The 16,863-nt window shown below is 32.8% G+C and overlaps 2 protein-coding genes across 3 annotated transcripts in view; one reads left to right on the top strand and one right to left on the bottom strand.

Annotated features, from left to right (window-relative positions):
• LOC149085581 (proto-oncogene tyrosine-protein kinase receptor Ret-like) overlaps positions 1-5,519 on the top strand; it is a 137,157-nt gene extending 131,638 nt beyond the window's left edge. Inside the window, exons 20-22 of the mRNA XM_089233709.1 lie at positions 561-660; positions 2,306-2,402; positions 5,233-5,519. Of these exons, the coding sequence (XP_089089835.1) occupies positions 561-660; positions 2,306-2,402; positions 5,233-5,291 (256 nt within the window). The 3' untranslated portion in view covers positions 5,292-5,519. The remainder of the gene's footprint in view (positions 1-560; positions 661-2,305; positions 2,403-5,232) is intronic.
• Positions 5,520-9,640: 4,121 nt separating this feature from the next.
• LOC149085580 (nuclear receptor subfamily 2 group C member 2-like) overlaps positions 9,641-16,863 on the bottom strand; it is a 74,950-nt gene continuing 67,727 nt past the window's right edge. For both annotated transcript variants that reach the window (XM_089233707.1, XM_089233708.1), the window contains exon 16: positions 9,641-15,853. The gene's annotated coding sequence lies outside the window, so the exon portion shown is untranslated. The remainder of the gene's footprint in view (positions 15,854-16,863) is intronic.

The raw sequence follows: 16,863 nt of genomic DNA, 5'->3' as shown, positions 1-16,863 counted from the left end.
TATAAAAAATTAAATATCTATCTCGATACAGATATGTTCCTAATTGAAATGGATGACTTATCTAAAATGGGTACGTATTTGGATACTTTTTCTAATTGAAAATATGTTCCCGTAACCAACCAATGCACACAACGGTTGAGAAATAAAAAGGCCTGGATGAGGACTTTCAGGGCACACTGCATAATTCAATTTATAAGTGTGTCGAAAATCTGTACAACGGGTTTTTTCCCTCTGTTCTATGAAATTCTCACAAACCGGAGAGTTTTACCTCCGAAATAGAAAAAGAAAGCAACAACTGAAGCTGAAATAAAAATACAGAACATGTAAAAATTAAATAACACATGCACACAGTTTGGCGAGTCTATTGCGATGGATTATATATATATGATTTTATATCTATTCCAACCCAATTTAGTTAAGAATCACACCATTGATGTGAGTGAACGTTTTACGAGAGAATGTAAAAAACTCGAGAAATTTATTGAATAGAATGTAAACACTTCTATTAAATAAATTTCTTAAAGCTTAAGTAACGTTTTTTAATTTTTCTGCTTCATTAGGTACGTTTTAATGACATCCTGTTGGAGAAATTATGCAATGGATCGTCCATCTTTCAAAATGATAGTTATCCAGCTAGAATCTTTACTTACTGATAATGTGGTAAGTGTTCAGCGCTGATAATATTCTAAGTTTTAGAAGTACTGTATTTGAACACTGAACTTTACGTGTGATGACGAAAATTGTGAGTGATATAAAATTGTGATCCAAAATATTTTGAATAATGTGTTTTTTTTGTTTTTTTTCGTGGTCTGATTGTGATTCACAAGCGAAAAGAGTTTAAAAAATCAAACTGTTCAATGTTTGTTATCTACTGTAACATATAGATAAGCGTACGATGATCATTTATGTATGAGATGATAAATGAAGATAATGAAAAATAATGAGATGAAAGATTATTTATACAAAAAACCATTATCATTTCATTTGTTTTTCTTTTTGCATGGAAACACGCGAGTAATTTATTATGATTTTATAACCTTAATTAGAACAAGAAGAAAAATTCGTTCAATGAGTTCAGATTTTTAATGACAATAATAAATCATCTTCAGCTTCAGAGAAAAGTTTCTCCAGACGCGTAAAGAAAACATTATGCGAATTTTTATTGTTTTTTTTATTATTATTCAACTTTTATTGTGATTGTGTTTTTTTTTTCTTTGTTTTTGTTATTTTCTCATTACGATCTCTAAAATTTCTACAGTTTTGGCCGTAGAAATTTAAAACTTTCCCATTCAGATCTTAATTGCTATTAACTGCTAATGCTTTTCAATTGTCTAAACGTTTCCCATTATTTAAAATTAATCAGTCAAATTGCATCATTTTCAAAAACTCCACATGAAAAATGTATGAAATATTATGACTTATGAGTAAGGAAACTGATCAGAAACTTTGAATATATCTTGACGCATCTTTAAAATAGAGCATAATACTGCGTTTTATTTAGCCCAACAGTGCTTCTCAAAGTGTACGTCGCGGCTTCTAGAGGTGTCGTAGTGAGCTTCCGATATTGATTTGTACCTGTTCGGTTTTTGAATTCGCTCTTTGTTAGACTTTTCTGGGAAACCACACTTAAAAGTTGACTATTCCAAGGGAACCGCAGCTGACAAAAGTTTGAGAACCACTGCAGTACAGTATAAGCTGAATTCTGAGCATCGTAGGAGTATCAAATCGGGTGTTCTCTATATAAAGTAATCGTTAATGTAAAGAAATAATTAGCGACGTTTGAAATATTTGAATACCATTTCTATATCAGTTAACGTGTCAATAATATTTGAATTCTCGATAATTTCTTGCTCACAGTCAGCGTAAATCGGTACTTTATGTTTAACTCATCAAGTTATAACATCTATTTTGAAATGTATTAAAATCGAGACACATATCTCTACTATGACACTATTATTATTATTATCCACTATGACATTTTCATTAGCAATCGTTTACAAGCGCAGTCGACGTCATTATTTACAACTAATCATCTTAACCAAAGGATGATGTCACCCTCCGCGCTATCCATACGAAAGTTTCAACTGCCGGCTGATGCGAAGGTGAATTCAGGAAAGAAAGAAAATTCACTGTCCCCGCAAGGACAATTGAATTTTCTTTCTTTCCTGAATTCATCTTCACATCAGCCAGCTGTCGAAACCTTCGTAATCATTTTAACTTGCGAAAATCGAACGTGAAGTTAAATTTTGAACGTATTTCACATGATCGGCATTCTTCTATAATTTATAAAAATCTTTAAATCTAGGAATATCTGAATCTCAATGCTGGAGCTGCTCAAGTGGATGATGGTTACATTGCCCAAAACGACAGAGAACAAAATGAACAACACGTCGGCGCAATAGGTAATGAGCAGTTGAAAGAAAGCAATGAGCTTACGGATGGCAATGATGATTAGAGCCCGGATTATATTCGAATGCATATGCACATATGCATTTGCATATTGTGGCCTTTTTTAGCATTAATGCATATAAATGCATAAAATCAAAGAATTTTCTGTATAAGTGCATATTTTTGAAGGTTTATTTAAGCTCACTCAATTTTTTTTATAATTTTTCAAATAAATATTGTTCATAATATTTTCATAACATCGGTTTTTTCCCCGCAGGTGAAATTTAGTGAATTAATACATATTTATAAAGTATTTTACGAATACTAATTGCTTTATTGTAAGGCTATTTCTAGAGATATATCGAAGTGTTAAATTTGTTTTAGAAATAGTGTCGAAATTTCTTTTTTTACTAGTATTTTTTGTTATTGAGCAGCTACTACAAACTAAAAATTAAAAATGCCTGAATAAAAAATATGTAAAAGTTATTTGCATAGGCAGTATATATATATATATATATATATATATATATATATATATATATATATATATATAAGGAGATAAATTTTTGTAAATGAATACATATGCACTAAGAAATAGAAAAGATGCATTTCAAAAACACATCTGCTTTTTTTTTGCATGGTGATTTTTATAATGCATATTTTGAGATTTTAAGTGCATATTTTGGCATTTTAAGTGCATATTTTGGCATTTTAAGTGCATATTTTGGCATTTTAAGTGCATATTTTGGCATTTTAAGTGCATATTTTGGCATTTTAAGTGCACATTTTGTATTTTAAGTGCATATTTTTGCATATTTTTAGAGCATATTTTGCCTGTTTTTTAGTGCATACAATCTGGGCTCTAATGATGATAAAAGAAATGCGATTTGTGAGCTTCCAGGTTATGCTTTGATGCGATTGAAATCAGAGTATAGCCTGAGACTGAACCGTTCATTGCGTGTCAAGTCGCACTGAGCCCAATATTTTTTTCGGATATACTGTATTACATCGGATACGCTTACCATTTCATTAACCTTCTGGCCGCGGGCAACGCGAGTATTGCGTTTCACGTTTTCTATAAAATTTCGCGGGTCACGATATTATCGCGTTCTATATACATAGCTGATAAAAATAACCTACAATTTTGTGCATCCAGACCAATCCTTGACCCCCGCTCTGTCCCCATAGGGCAGGGTTTCTCAACCACCGGGCCCTGATATCATTCATACCGGGTCGCGAATGATTAGCCGTTTCATTTTTCCTCATTCATTTCCCGTTGGCCGTGTATTTGACCGGCCCTTCGACTCACAAAAATGAATGAAACCGGGCCGTGGGCCTGAAAAGGTTGAGAACCACTGCCATAGGGGATACAAGCTGGTTGCGATTTTGTACAGAAAAATCCAAAAACCGCCCGCTGTTGGAAGGTTAAAGAGAGTTCTTTTAATAGTAATATTTTGATAAACGAGTTTGAATAATAGCCGAGTTATGACTAGTTAAAAGTGAAAAATCTTCAAGTGATTACGATGGTGAATTGTGAGCTGAGATAGCATAGGCGCCGAACTGAGACTTTTTCAGGCCCCTCCTCCAATAATTAATGGATGTACGATGCAATGCGTCACTCCCCCTCCTGAATAAAGATTTCAACCCCGTATAACAATTTACGGGCCAACTTTCAAATTTCAGCCCTCTCAATGTTTCTTCATTTCGGTGCCTCTGTTCACATATGGTTATTTTCTTTTATTGAAATGGTGGGTGCCAGTCTTTAAGTCTTCTATATGCAGTATTAGAAATGAATGTCTAATTTCTTGTGTTTTAGCTGGGCGTCGAATCTCAGCTCTCAGATCTTTTTCGTTCCTTTCTGGAACTCGGCTCTCTGCTTCGCTGTAGTAATGGGACCCTAGTGGGATTCATTTTCATAGCCTGTCCTTTTGATTTACTTTGTTGCTAAGCTCAAATATTTCGATCGCGTCTTTATAAATTCGAGAATAGTAGTGCACTTCTGACGAGATAACTTTGTGGTCTGGTGTATTCAAATTTGATTTCGTGCCCAGTTTCCGACATTTGATCTGCAATGGCTGATTTTTCTCGTTTTTAGGTGGAAACTTCTCTGGTGCTCTTTGATTTTTGTGGCAATACTTCGTTTCGTTGTTATTATGTACACTTTTCCGCATAAAAATTGGAACATTGTGTGAACATTGGATCTTTTTTTTTTCAGCCACTCGTTGGGCATTTTGCCTGTTGTAGCCTTTGTATTTGTATTTGCATTGTATAATCCTACCATGAATAGCATTTCTTATGGGTCTTTGGCGACTATCTGACTAGATGGGCTTGAAGTTAAACTTTTCTAAAAGTCTCCCGAACCGCCTTGAAGCTGTATGTATTTCATCGAAAGTGGCTATGAAACCCTAAGAAAGTGTTTCCTCAAAGTGCGGATCGCCAAACTTTGTTGGGGGCGTCGCGGTGATCTGGAGATATCGATTTATGTGCCGATTTATGCTATGAAGTGGTTCTTTTATAAGTGAAAACATCTACTAAACTATTTCGTTGAGCCGCAGATGAATCATGAATTGCGCAAGGGAGCCACGAGTGACAAAAGTTTTAGAACCATTGCCCTAGGATGATGTGAACGAAGTTGAACGGATACAAAAGAGGCGTGATGGGAAAGACTTTCTATAAAAAAATTAATTTAAATTCATCAATTTGATATTATGTCTTTGAATCAATCGAAGCAAGTCATATGGACTGATCCATTGAAAATATTTTGCTGATTAAACCTATAATTTTTTATAGTATTTGTTTATAAAAGTGACTAATCTTCTTTTTTTGGATACATATTGTATATAGCTGCTCCCAATTACGCTTCTCTTCGAATGCAAGAAGGATACGATTATACGGAATCATAATCAACAAACAAAACAGGATTTGACGGCATGAAATTAATCCCTTCATTGCTGAACTGAGATGTTATACATTTTGTCATGTGTGCATTTTCTCATTTTGTGCATGTTACAGTGGGTGAATCTCTTTTATTGTGAATTTAAAATAAAACATTATACTGGTTTATGATTCCAATCCAGTGAATTCTTGGTATCGATATATATTATTATATGTATGTGCACATATATGTGTACTGTGTTTAATAAATGCACGGTGTTTTACCTACTTAATTAAATTGTCACGCTCAATACCGCTTCAATGAGGTTTTCTTTTTGGACCACGTAATATTTTCCTCTTTCAGTGAAAGGTTTGAGGGATATACAAACCGTATCCAAAGTAACCAACATGGTGACTTCCTCAGATGCTAATGGAGAAAACAAATCTAGATTGAAGAAATGTAGAAATGAATAGATTTATTTTCTTCATAATGAGAGCTAGATTTTCGAGAAAAAAAAATTTGAAGTCAAGGTCGATCTGTCTGTTTTTCAGTCAAAAAATGCCTCAATTAAAGCTGTGAAAATTTCTTCAATGTAATGGCCTATGAGCTTTTTGAATTTTAAAGGATTTTAAACTGGTTTTAAACAGTTAAATATCAGAAGATAATACAGAAACGCAAGTTTTCGTTTTATCTTCTTTTATATACATATATATATATACATAGTGCGAAGCAGTGCTCAGATATGTCATTTATGTTGCAAGGGGTTGTACAGTTATTAAAATAAAAAAAATTGACTTTCCAAACAGACCCAGTGTGCCTCAAAACCCAATTAGAAAGCTGTTGCCCTGTCTCTTCCGATGTCACATCGACATTTCAGCGACATCCCAATCACACATCGACATTTTAAATGCGTACCACTACAACAATCTCTCATTGCAGGGAAATATAATAAATTCTTTATACTCTTTATATATATGTGGAAGATGATCCTTTGAGGGGTCTTACTTTTTTCGCTGGAATTATACTTACTGAAGTTTTTTCGCTGGCAAATCTACAACAGAAAATACAGAAAATTCAAAACATCTTAACAAATGTTTATTTTTGGCGTTGAATTTTTGTCAACTGGTAAAAAAATGTCTCTGAACGTATCTTTAGGCCAGTTTTTAAGGGTAGTAGTAGGGTACTGTTTGAAAAGTTTGAAAATGATATTATTGATGAGTTTGATATTAAAACCACGGTCTATAGCAATGGCTCGAATGAAACCAAGTTTGTTATTTGAAGCATTTGCCTCTTTAGGGCTCATGTAGGCAGGGACGGCTCGAGCTTACCTGCCGCCCGGGTGCGAAATCTCATATGCCGCCCCTAATGGCGACCCTGGTGGCCGGGCTGTCTTAAGAGCATCATGGGCTCCCGGGTCAAGTGATTTTTCTGAGACCCTACCTGGTGAATTCTCGAAAATTTCAACCGGTTTTCATTTTTGTGAGGCCCCCGGGCCGTGCCCGGGTAGACCCATGAGTTAAGACGACACTGGTATGGCCGGAGCCTGACAATGCTTTAGTGAAGGGGATCTCGAGATAAACCTGATTTTTTTTTTAGAAGAAAGCCGCACTTTATTGTTTACCGCATAATTGTGCATGACCATATGTCCCGCATTTGAAGTAAGTTTTTGTTTCTTTGTGTGTTCCAGAATTATTTTACCATTCTTAATAATGCCAGATAACTTAATCCTTGAAACAGAACTTGTTTTTGTAAGGCTTCATCACTTATACTGTAAAGATGATATATAATGACGTTATTTTTATTGAGAAACTTTTTTTGAAAGGTGTTTCTGGTATTCCAGGGACGAGAAGTGGGAAGCCGAATTTTTCTTTTGCTTTCATTTTGACTATTCTGGAACAAATTCTGGGTGAGGGAACCAAAATGCACTCTTGCCCATTTTGATAGAGTACAGGAGCGTCACTTGGCCATGGGAGCCCATTGGCCAAGTGACAACCCATTGCGGGGGGCACACAGGGCGCCGCTCAAGAGGTGTGCTAAATCCGAGTTTAATGGGTAAGAAAAAGTTCCATAGGCTGAAAAAATCAAAGAAAGCGTTTTCTCTCTGCTCTGGAGGGGCGCAAAATTCGAGATGAAAAGGCGAAATTTTTTTTTTTGTTGTTGTTAGGAATTGTTTGAATAAGTCGTGAGGGAGGGGCATGACCCCCAAGTAGGGTGGCTGATGGGGCTCCAGCTTGGAGTCCCGGGACTAAATCCTTATAATTTTTCTTTTCTTCTGTAGAAGGGGCCCCATGGAAAATTTGGCTTGGGTCCCGCGGAAGATTCCAGCCTAGGGACCTTGACGCAGGATGTAGAGCTATGGGGGAGGGGGAATAGACAGGAGACACAAAAAATAAGTCCGACATGGGTACAGATTTTGTCTCGAGCCTCCCCGATACCTTACATTATTGTTTCTGGTATTACGGTCAGAGGTCCTGTGCCTATTTTTTCAACGTTCCTTTTATCTAGGTATGACTCAAAAGCGTGATGTTACGTGAATGTTTTACTGTATTAAATTTCGGGGTCTTAACTAAAGTATATCCTGCCGCCCCTTATAATATGCCGCACCCCTTACACCCTCGCTTGAGCCGCCCCTGCATGCAGGCTTCTCTCATGTATGAGCGGAAAACTGAAGATTTATGTTAGTGAGAACGCACAATTTTTTATGCAGAGGAAAGAAACAGAGGATGACCTAAAAATTGTTCATTTGCCATCCACACCAGATCGTGTTATTTTCACAAAAAATTATCAACTTTCCACTCATACGTTAGAAGAGCTCAAGATCTACGTATTAAGAGTCAAGTGCTTTGGTGTCGTTAAAGCAGGGCCTCAACTACGGGGTTGAAAAACACAGGTGGGTCCCCCAGCCCACTCTTGTGGGACGGGGGCATTACGTGCTTGCGTCAGTTGACCTAGCATCTAGTTGCGACCCTGCGTTAAAGTATTATTGCTGCGTCTAATTACTGTATTTGCGCCTCAACGCAACCACGAACCCATTTGTTTTGACGAAAAATGCTTGTTTGAGTTCATTCTACCACACGTTAACACTTTAGGCGGCGTTAACCTTAGGCGGCATTGACGAGATATCTCACCACCTTAAAAGCCTATTATTTTAGCAGTGACAAGTCAAGATATTTTGTAAAGTTGATTTCTCAACGTTTTTCCTGTTGTGGCTTTGTATTTTTATTTTTGCATATGTCCCATGAATTTCGTATTGCAACTCTATGTTATTTTAATTGCTTATAACGAATACTGATTTCAGCAACATAGGCTCATAAAGAATTTTCAGCTGGTTAATTATTTCAGAAATTGTTTATTTCTGGAAATTATTTTAGTGCAAAACATATTTACCTTGAGCAATGATATCAATTGAAGAAAAAAAAGCGATTGACAAAATTTACGTAAGACTTGAATTTAATTTTAACCTTTTTTGTTTTCTAAATATATTCGTTTAGTCTTTATATGTTTTAAGAATACTTACAACCAGGCTGGATAAATTGGAAAAAAAACTGGTCATCAGAAAAAAACATTTAGACATCAAAAATTTTTTACATGAAGAAAAAGGCCCAAAATAATGCTTGTTTTGGCTTTTTCAGGGCATAGTGTCCAATAAACTGCTAGCCAACTATATAATGTTGAATTATCACAGGCTTAAACTGATATCCAGTCCATGAGTCCAAGCCCACTCAATATTTACCACCATGTTGATAAGGCATATAAAAATATTGGATTTGAGCCCTCCTTCAATCCACAATGTTTTTGAGCCCTCTCAATAATTTCAATAACTTCACACTTTTGCATATTGTACTTGATATTAATTCTAATTTGATAATGCACTAGTCAGTTTTAGATACTCTCTCTATGAAATTATTATAATGTACGACCCCTCAAGCAAAGACATGCATAGAAAAAAGGGAAAAGAAGATTTCCAGTGAAAACGTGTTTTTATCTACTCACACAAAAAATGCCCAAGGTTACATTCTTATCTCAAATCAGCACAAATACTTGTCAAGCGAAAGAATAGTTTGCATTTCTTCCATAGAACTCCCAATGTAATATTACGTCAGAAACACTGGGCGGGTTAAAAGTCATTTTGAAGGGGCTTTAGTGGTTTCTGCTGTGTCACTTAGCATTAAAATTTATTTTTTGTAAATTGTTTGCGAATTGGACATGTTTTAGAAGACAATAAAAACAAAACCACTGAAACAGGGATCTAGCACCTGCTTCTTTATCATTTCCTATTCTTTATTTCTCCATATATTTTAAATATTCCCTCCATGCATTTAAGATATGACAAAGAAATAAAAAAAAGCAAAGAAACTGATACAATATGGTCTCCAGATATATTTTATTTATATATATATATATATATGATACAACTGAAAAATCTTTTCACATATTCTTTTCTTGCGCATATCACAATATAAAACCATCTTTGACAAAACATGGGCATTGCATAAAAATTTTGAAAAGCAAAAGCTATACGACTAATTATTAAATTAAACAAAACTAATTCATCACAGATTCAAAATAAGATGTAAATAAAATAATTAATCATTTAATGTTAAATTCATTGGAAATAATTGTTGTAGGCTGCAATAAATGCAGTTTTTTAATGTAATAGATAAAGAAAAATATTTTTTTCAATCTGAGCTTCAGAAAAAGATATCACAATTAGTTCAGGATATACAGGTTCAAGGGTAATAATAATAAAAAAACCAAATGCACACTCATAAATGACTTAGAACCAAATTGAAATTTTCATTGAAAAAGAAATATGTGGGTTTTAAATTACAACCCACATTATTGAATTTCATTACAAAACTTGATGGACAACAAATATATAAGTTTATACTTCATCAATTTGTGGTAAGAGCAGCAACACAACCTCAATGAAAAATGGGTTTAAAAGGTGGATTGAACTAATTCATGTGAGTGCAAGTAACACATCAAGTCATACAATAAAACTAATAGCAAAAAAGATACTTTTAAAGAATATTCATTAGTAAACCCTGAGGAACCATTAAATACTGAAACCTTGTGCTTTTCCTTTACCCAACAGGCAAATACTGATTTTATGAAAAATTAACAAAAATAAAAAAGAAAAACACCTCTGAGAACACTTTTCACTGCCTTTTTAGTAAAAACAATACTATTCTGAAGAAAAAAAAACAAATTTCCCAAGTTGGAAAAAAAATTGGTAATTTTAGATGTGTTGCTAAAAAGAACTGTTGCTCATGTAAAATCACCGGGCATTTTGAATTCACAATAAGAAAAAATTGTTTCATAACAAACAGATAGAGTTGAGTTTCCAAATTTATATTTCACCAGTTTTAGAAATGTTTTCTTAAATGCATTTTTTTTAAAATAAAACTTGTTGTACACAATACATTCTCTGTAACATATTTAATAATAATCAATAATAAAAAACATAACTCTATTAGATCATGATCGATTAAAAATATATATAAACTAAGTTTGAAGAACACCCAAAACAGAAAAATAAAATCATTATGAATCACACAAATTACATTGTATCTATGAATGAAAATATTTTATAACGAGATCAATAAGTTAATGTTTGAATTTTGTGTTTTATGAAGCTCTCCTGACATGAATATACAAGTCCTTGAAACATGCTCTCCTGGATATGTCAGAGAAACTGAGTAAACACATCTTTGTATCACATGTATTTTTGCATGTGATCAAAGTATTTTATATCTAAAAAAAACATGCATGCGTGTGTGTGTTTTCAAACATTAATCACCCATTTCCCCCAGTAGAATAAAACAAAAACCAATACATTTATCACTATTTGCATAGACTAGGATATTTTCATCTTCTAAGTCACCGAGTTTAAGAAAACCAATTTTTAAGTACAGATGTAAATTGTAAAAAGCAAATTCAAAACAGAAGATTTCAAGAAACTCACTAAAAATGGATAAAGAGTTTTTGAAAAAGGATAAAACAAAAAAAAAAAAATAATAATAATAACAATGCACTGTTAATACATAGTGATTTCATTGATTATAGAAAAAATTATTTATGCGAAATACAGTAGGACTTCCTAAATCTGGACGAATCTATCATCCGGACACTTTGGCCGAAAATTTTTTTTTCAACTGGGGACTTTTGATGTTTTTTTACTCGAATTCTGTTTCAGCCTTAATACATCAGTCATTTTATTTCTTTTTAGTACCACTTATTGTTGCTGTCCATTGCAATTTTCGGGCTTCTAGGAAATGATGATGGCAACTGTATGTTGCAATGAATGCAATTACTCAGACAGTCAGCTTTGATCAAAATAACTCTTCCTTCATTTCAGTTCTCTGCACTGTATAGTTAACCTTATTGTTTTAGAACTTGTCCAGCACTATTTTTTTCTGTGATTATCCAAGTGAATTTCATAACATGCTGAAAACGGTGGCAGGTACAAGCTGCAAATGTAAACATGATGCTTTATGTATATGTGATAAAGTTGGACTTTTGAAAAAGCTAGATCATGGAACAAATATGAATATTGTGCAAAGAACATGGATCAGAAAATCTACTGTTTATGATCTTTAGAAACAAAAAACCAGTTTTCTTTTCAGATCCAAGCAATGACTACAAATTTTTTTTTTTAAAGAATAAGGGGTTTTTTCGGACAACTAGCAACAGTATGTAAATTAGAAATTATTATTTTAGTTGTTGTAATTGAATTATCTGCTGATTCATTTTTTTTTCAAAGAAAAATATGAATTAAAGTTCTCAAAGAGGTATATTACTATTTGAAATATGAAAAAACTTGGAAAATATAAAAAAGTTTATCCATAATCTGAAAGTTTCCCTAATTTGGAATAATCTAGGTCTTGAGGAGTCTGGATTTGAGAGGTCCTACAGTACTAATTTTTCAACAAAAGTGCTTTATCAGAAACAAATATAAATATAATAAAGTTTTGAACTTCATATTCTTAGTTCAAGAACAAAGATGAGAAAAAAAAGTTTTGCATGACCAAAAAAACTGCAACAAATTTCTTCATACTTTTATAATCACAATTATATGCTACATATACTGAAAAATATTTCAGCACATCTTGCAGATCTCTTTAATTATTTTTATGCTTTTCAAATCCAATTAATAATGAATTAATGGGCATCAGAAGCTTGTTCAAAATGTGTCTGACATGATTTTTCTATAATACTCCAGTAAAATAGGTTTGCAGAATTTCACAGCAATTGAGAAAAGATTCATGTATAAAAATGATGTAAATTACCAGGTCTCCTAAATGACTTGATTAGAAACACGTTAGGCTATTTACTCTGTGCCCATCAAATTCTCACACTTGTTCTAATGGCTGGAAAGTGTAGCAATGCTACTTCATCTGATTTTCTTGGAAGCTACAACAAGACACCCAAGCAATCAGAAATACCAAAAGCATATACAATAACTGCCTGTTAGTGTTTATTAATAGAACATAATGAAAAAAATGCCATTGTAAAATAAGTGTAGGGGTATGATGATCTCAGTTTAAATAACCCTGTATATATAGCTCCTGTTTGTGACTGAGTAACTATTGCCCCTCAGAAATTCTATTACACTATGAAGGTTCTTTGCAGTCACATGAGATGTTGCCTCTCATACTCAAGATCTAAAACAGTTTCATGTTATTATCATGTTATTAATACTGTCAGTGCAATGAAATAATGAAATATTTGCCTTATAAATAATACAAGGAGGCATCTTAAAAGTAAGGGCTGATTAGTTATAAAAAATAACAAATGAAGCAAAAATTTATCGATTGTTCTGAAGCATACCTAATTATACTTCTTCGCCAGAGGCGTATTTATGGGGGGAATGCTAAGCAGACTATAGCCCGGGGCAGCGAGGTTGAAAGGGTGGCAAATTTCGGTAATTGATGATCAAGAACATCAAATTAGCACTGAGAAAGGGCAGCAGCCTCTATTCTTCAGGAAACATAATTTTTACTGTACATTCTTAAAACCATGGAGTAAACTATTTTAAAACCCTCTATATAAAATTTCACACCAGCAGTGTTTTTGAACTGCATGACTTGGAAAGGTTTTTGCTATAGACTCGCTGCAGGGAGCTTATTCCAGGCATCATGAAGCCTTTTTCACCTGAGAACACAGTTTATATTATTTCATTTGAGATTGGGTTGATTTACTTCGATTTTGCGTTTTTATGTTACGAAATCTGATTAATGAGAAGATTTTCTAATTATCAAGAACATTTGTTACCATGCTCATCAATATCCACTGTCAAACAAACAGGATTTACTGATGCAATTATTGCATTTGCATGGCTAAAGAACCAGTTAAAGTTATTGTGAATAAATTAAGTTTGCTGTTCTTTTTTTATAGCCAGATAGTCCTTACATTTCAGACCCCCCCCCCTCTTGTATTTTAACCCACTCTGAATGTTTGCAAAATATAATAAATGAAAACATTCCATAGCACATTGCTTATGAGTGGATTAACTAAATACTATCTCAGTAAAATTTACAGAGCATGACTAATGAAGTATATGAGAATAAAGGATGGGTATATATATGAACTAATTTTTGCCTGCAATCTGAAAAATCTTATAAATAAAAGTTTACAAGGTATGATTTTTTTCAGTTGATTCACACTATTTAAATCCAATAAATAAAAATTATTAAACAGTTCTTCAGTCTGATTTCACAATTTGAAAATAAAGAAAACAGATATTTATATTTTACTGAGCTAGGTGCACATTTATCTTAGTGAACAAAATTTTGATCTTTTTACAACAAAACAACACTAAAGTAAATTATACAAACTAAATCTTAATAAATCATGATAAATAACAATAAATGTTTAGTTGTAACTTGGTAAAAAACAAAGCAAGAAGACAACTAACACTCTCTAAAATCTTACTATCAACACCTATGTGTGTATCTTAAAAAAATTCAAAAGGAAGAAAGATTATTAAAGGAATAAAAAAGATCCACTTTATAAACAAATTGGTTCAAAACATTTACAAGGCAATATTAATGTAATGCACATTTTGTGAATTTCAATTAAAATTGGATAAGAAGTATATTAGAGTTTCTTTTATGGTGACAAGAAGGAACTATATAAGTTCAGCTATCTATAACTTTTTGATAAGTAATATCTGGTTGTATTTGATAATGAAAACATACATAACTTGAATAAAATTATTATTTCAATTCAAGAATCAATCTCATTTGGATAAAAAAAATTGTAGAATTAAATATGGATGGTGGATCATAAATAAAATTATTACATAAATGAATATATTCACATTATCAACTTAACAAGATACATTTTCTAATTTGAATAGATAAAATGAAAGATTCAACTGGTCAAAATGTTACCAAGAGACCTGTTTCACTTGAGTACATGAAACAGTATGTTTACTGTAAGGTTAGTTGTAAAGAAAATGTATTTAGCATAGAATTCAGACTATCAGCACTTGCCAAATGTAGTATACAAGCTATCACAAACTATAAAAAATCTGCATCACATAAGTAAACCACAGAAACACAAAAAAAACATAACAAACCAATAATTATAATTCAATTACACTATATATCACTTAAATCTTTAAAACATATTTTGAATTCAGACATATATATATATTCATTTGTTTGCATCTACAGGATTTCTAGAAAAACTATATAAACCAACTTCTGGATTTATTACTCTGGAAAAATAAATAGAAATAAATTTCAACACCAATTTTAACACATGGACAGGCTACTATCACTTTTATTCTGATGAATTACCATTACCTGAGCAAACACTGGACAACAGACACACACACACATATGTATGTATAAAAACATGAGGCCAAGTTCTTTGTTATATCTGCAACAAATGCTTTCAGCTAACTCTGAAGACCAGAAAAAAAACTAACCAGTCTACTGGTCTGAAACAAAGAGAAAACAATAAAAAATGTCCCAGTTTTCTTATTAATTATTTAATAATTTGCTGACTCTCATGGACTTCACATACAAAAAAGATTTCTCCTGATTTTGGTTTGTTTGGTATTTTTAGTTACATTGTACCGCAATATAATATCTCTGGAAAAATACAATCAAGTAAATGATTTCTTTAAATTATTTGTACATCTAAGGCGACAAACTAATCCATTTCATCATATCTGTGTACATATTACAACGGCTGAGTAAAAACAGCTGCGCTTAAAAAATTGCTTATCGCTCACTATACATCTACATGTCTGATTAACAAAGTAAATAAAATCATGACAGTATATACCTGCACGAGATATGTACAAGCGCTTTCTTTTCAAATTTTGCAGAACAACCTGTGCAATATTTTAATTTTAATGAACCTTAGAAATTAACCAACTTCTCTATTTACATGCAAGTATGTTCAAGACTTGCACTTTCAGACTAATTCAGCTCCCTTAGCAGATTGCTGCCCAAGGTTAAAAAATAACATGATGTAAACTCGATGGCAGAACTTGGACTTGCAATGCAAAAATACAGGACGAAATTTACCACCAGCACATTTCTTGAGAAGGTCACTTTTTGTTTCATGTACCTGAAAGAACATAATGTAATCATGGAAATTATTAACCAAAATCAAATTGCTTTATTCTTCATATGCTGCGATTTGTAAATGGAACGTTATTTTTGAACATATTCTTCAAGTCATTTTATTGAAAAATAAACAAAACATGAATTTAAAGGCCAAAATTATTTTTGCTTTTCACCTATATACGGTCAGCTTGGCTTAAACGAATATCAATTATTCCAGCACATAACAATCAATTAACTGTTAACGGTATCACCTTGATGCGCTTTGAATTCCATTTTAATATTGGGATATTTTGTTGAAATTGCACTAATTAAGAATATTCCAAGAGAATTTTTAAATACATCAACAGGAAGTATGACAACAAGTGACTTCAATTGAGGACAGCAAAATATGATGCCATATTTAACAAAAAGTTGAAATACACTAAATTGAATTGTGTTAAGTTATTCCCATTAAACTACAATCTAAATAATCAATTGCAAAAGAATAACTTGCATGAAAATAACAGTATAATTTCAATATTATAAGGTGGAAAACAAAAGTACCCACAAGATGATAAAGTACACCAATTTCAAGAGTTCATTTATAAACCAGAAATGGCTTCTCGAGAATTTTTTTAATGCCAATCTCTGAGTAAGGTTGCCATCTACACGTGCTAATATACTATGTGTAGATAACAGCATCTAGCAGATATACAACATCTAGCTGCAATGATAAAATATTATAAAGCCAAATCCTTGCTGTCCTCAAATGAGGACACTGGGCAGAAACCGGTTAAACAGAGTATATTATGCAGAAAACACTTTAATCACTATATCATATCTTTAATATACAGTCAACACTCCTTATGATAACTCCACATTACAGTGACCATCGCATTACAATGAATAATAGGATAAGTCCCAAATGTTTTCATTTTATGACTAACTAACATAATGTTTTCCTTTTGATATAATGTATCTTTTTAATGGAATGATTTGGGGGGGGGGGGTCATTATAACAAGCACAAACTG

Source organism: Pholcus phalangioides, unplaced genomic scaffold (genome assembly GCF_987345545.1).
Source record: "Pholcus phalangioides strain wild (caught in Gottingen) unplaced genomic scaffold, Ppha-v1.0 ptg000007l_1, whole genome shotgun sequence".
Classification (NCBI taxonomy): Eukaryota; Metazoa; Arthropoda; class Arachnida; order Araneae; family Pholcidae; genus Pholcus; species Pholcus phalangioides.
This window is presented reverse-complemented; position numbering and strand designations above follow the sequence as displayed.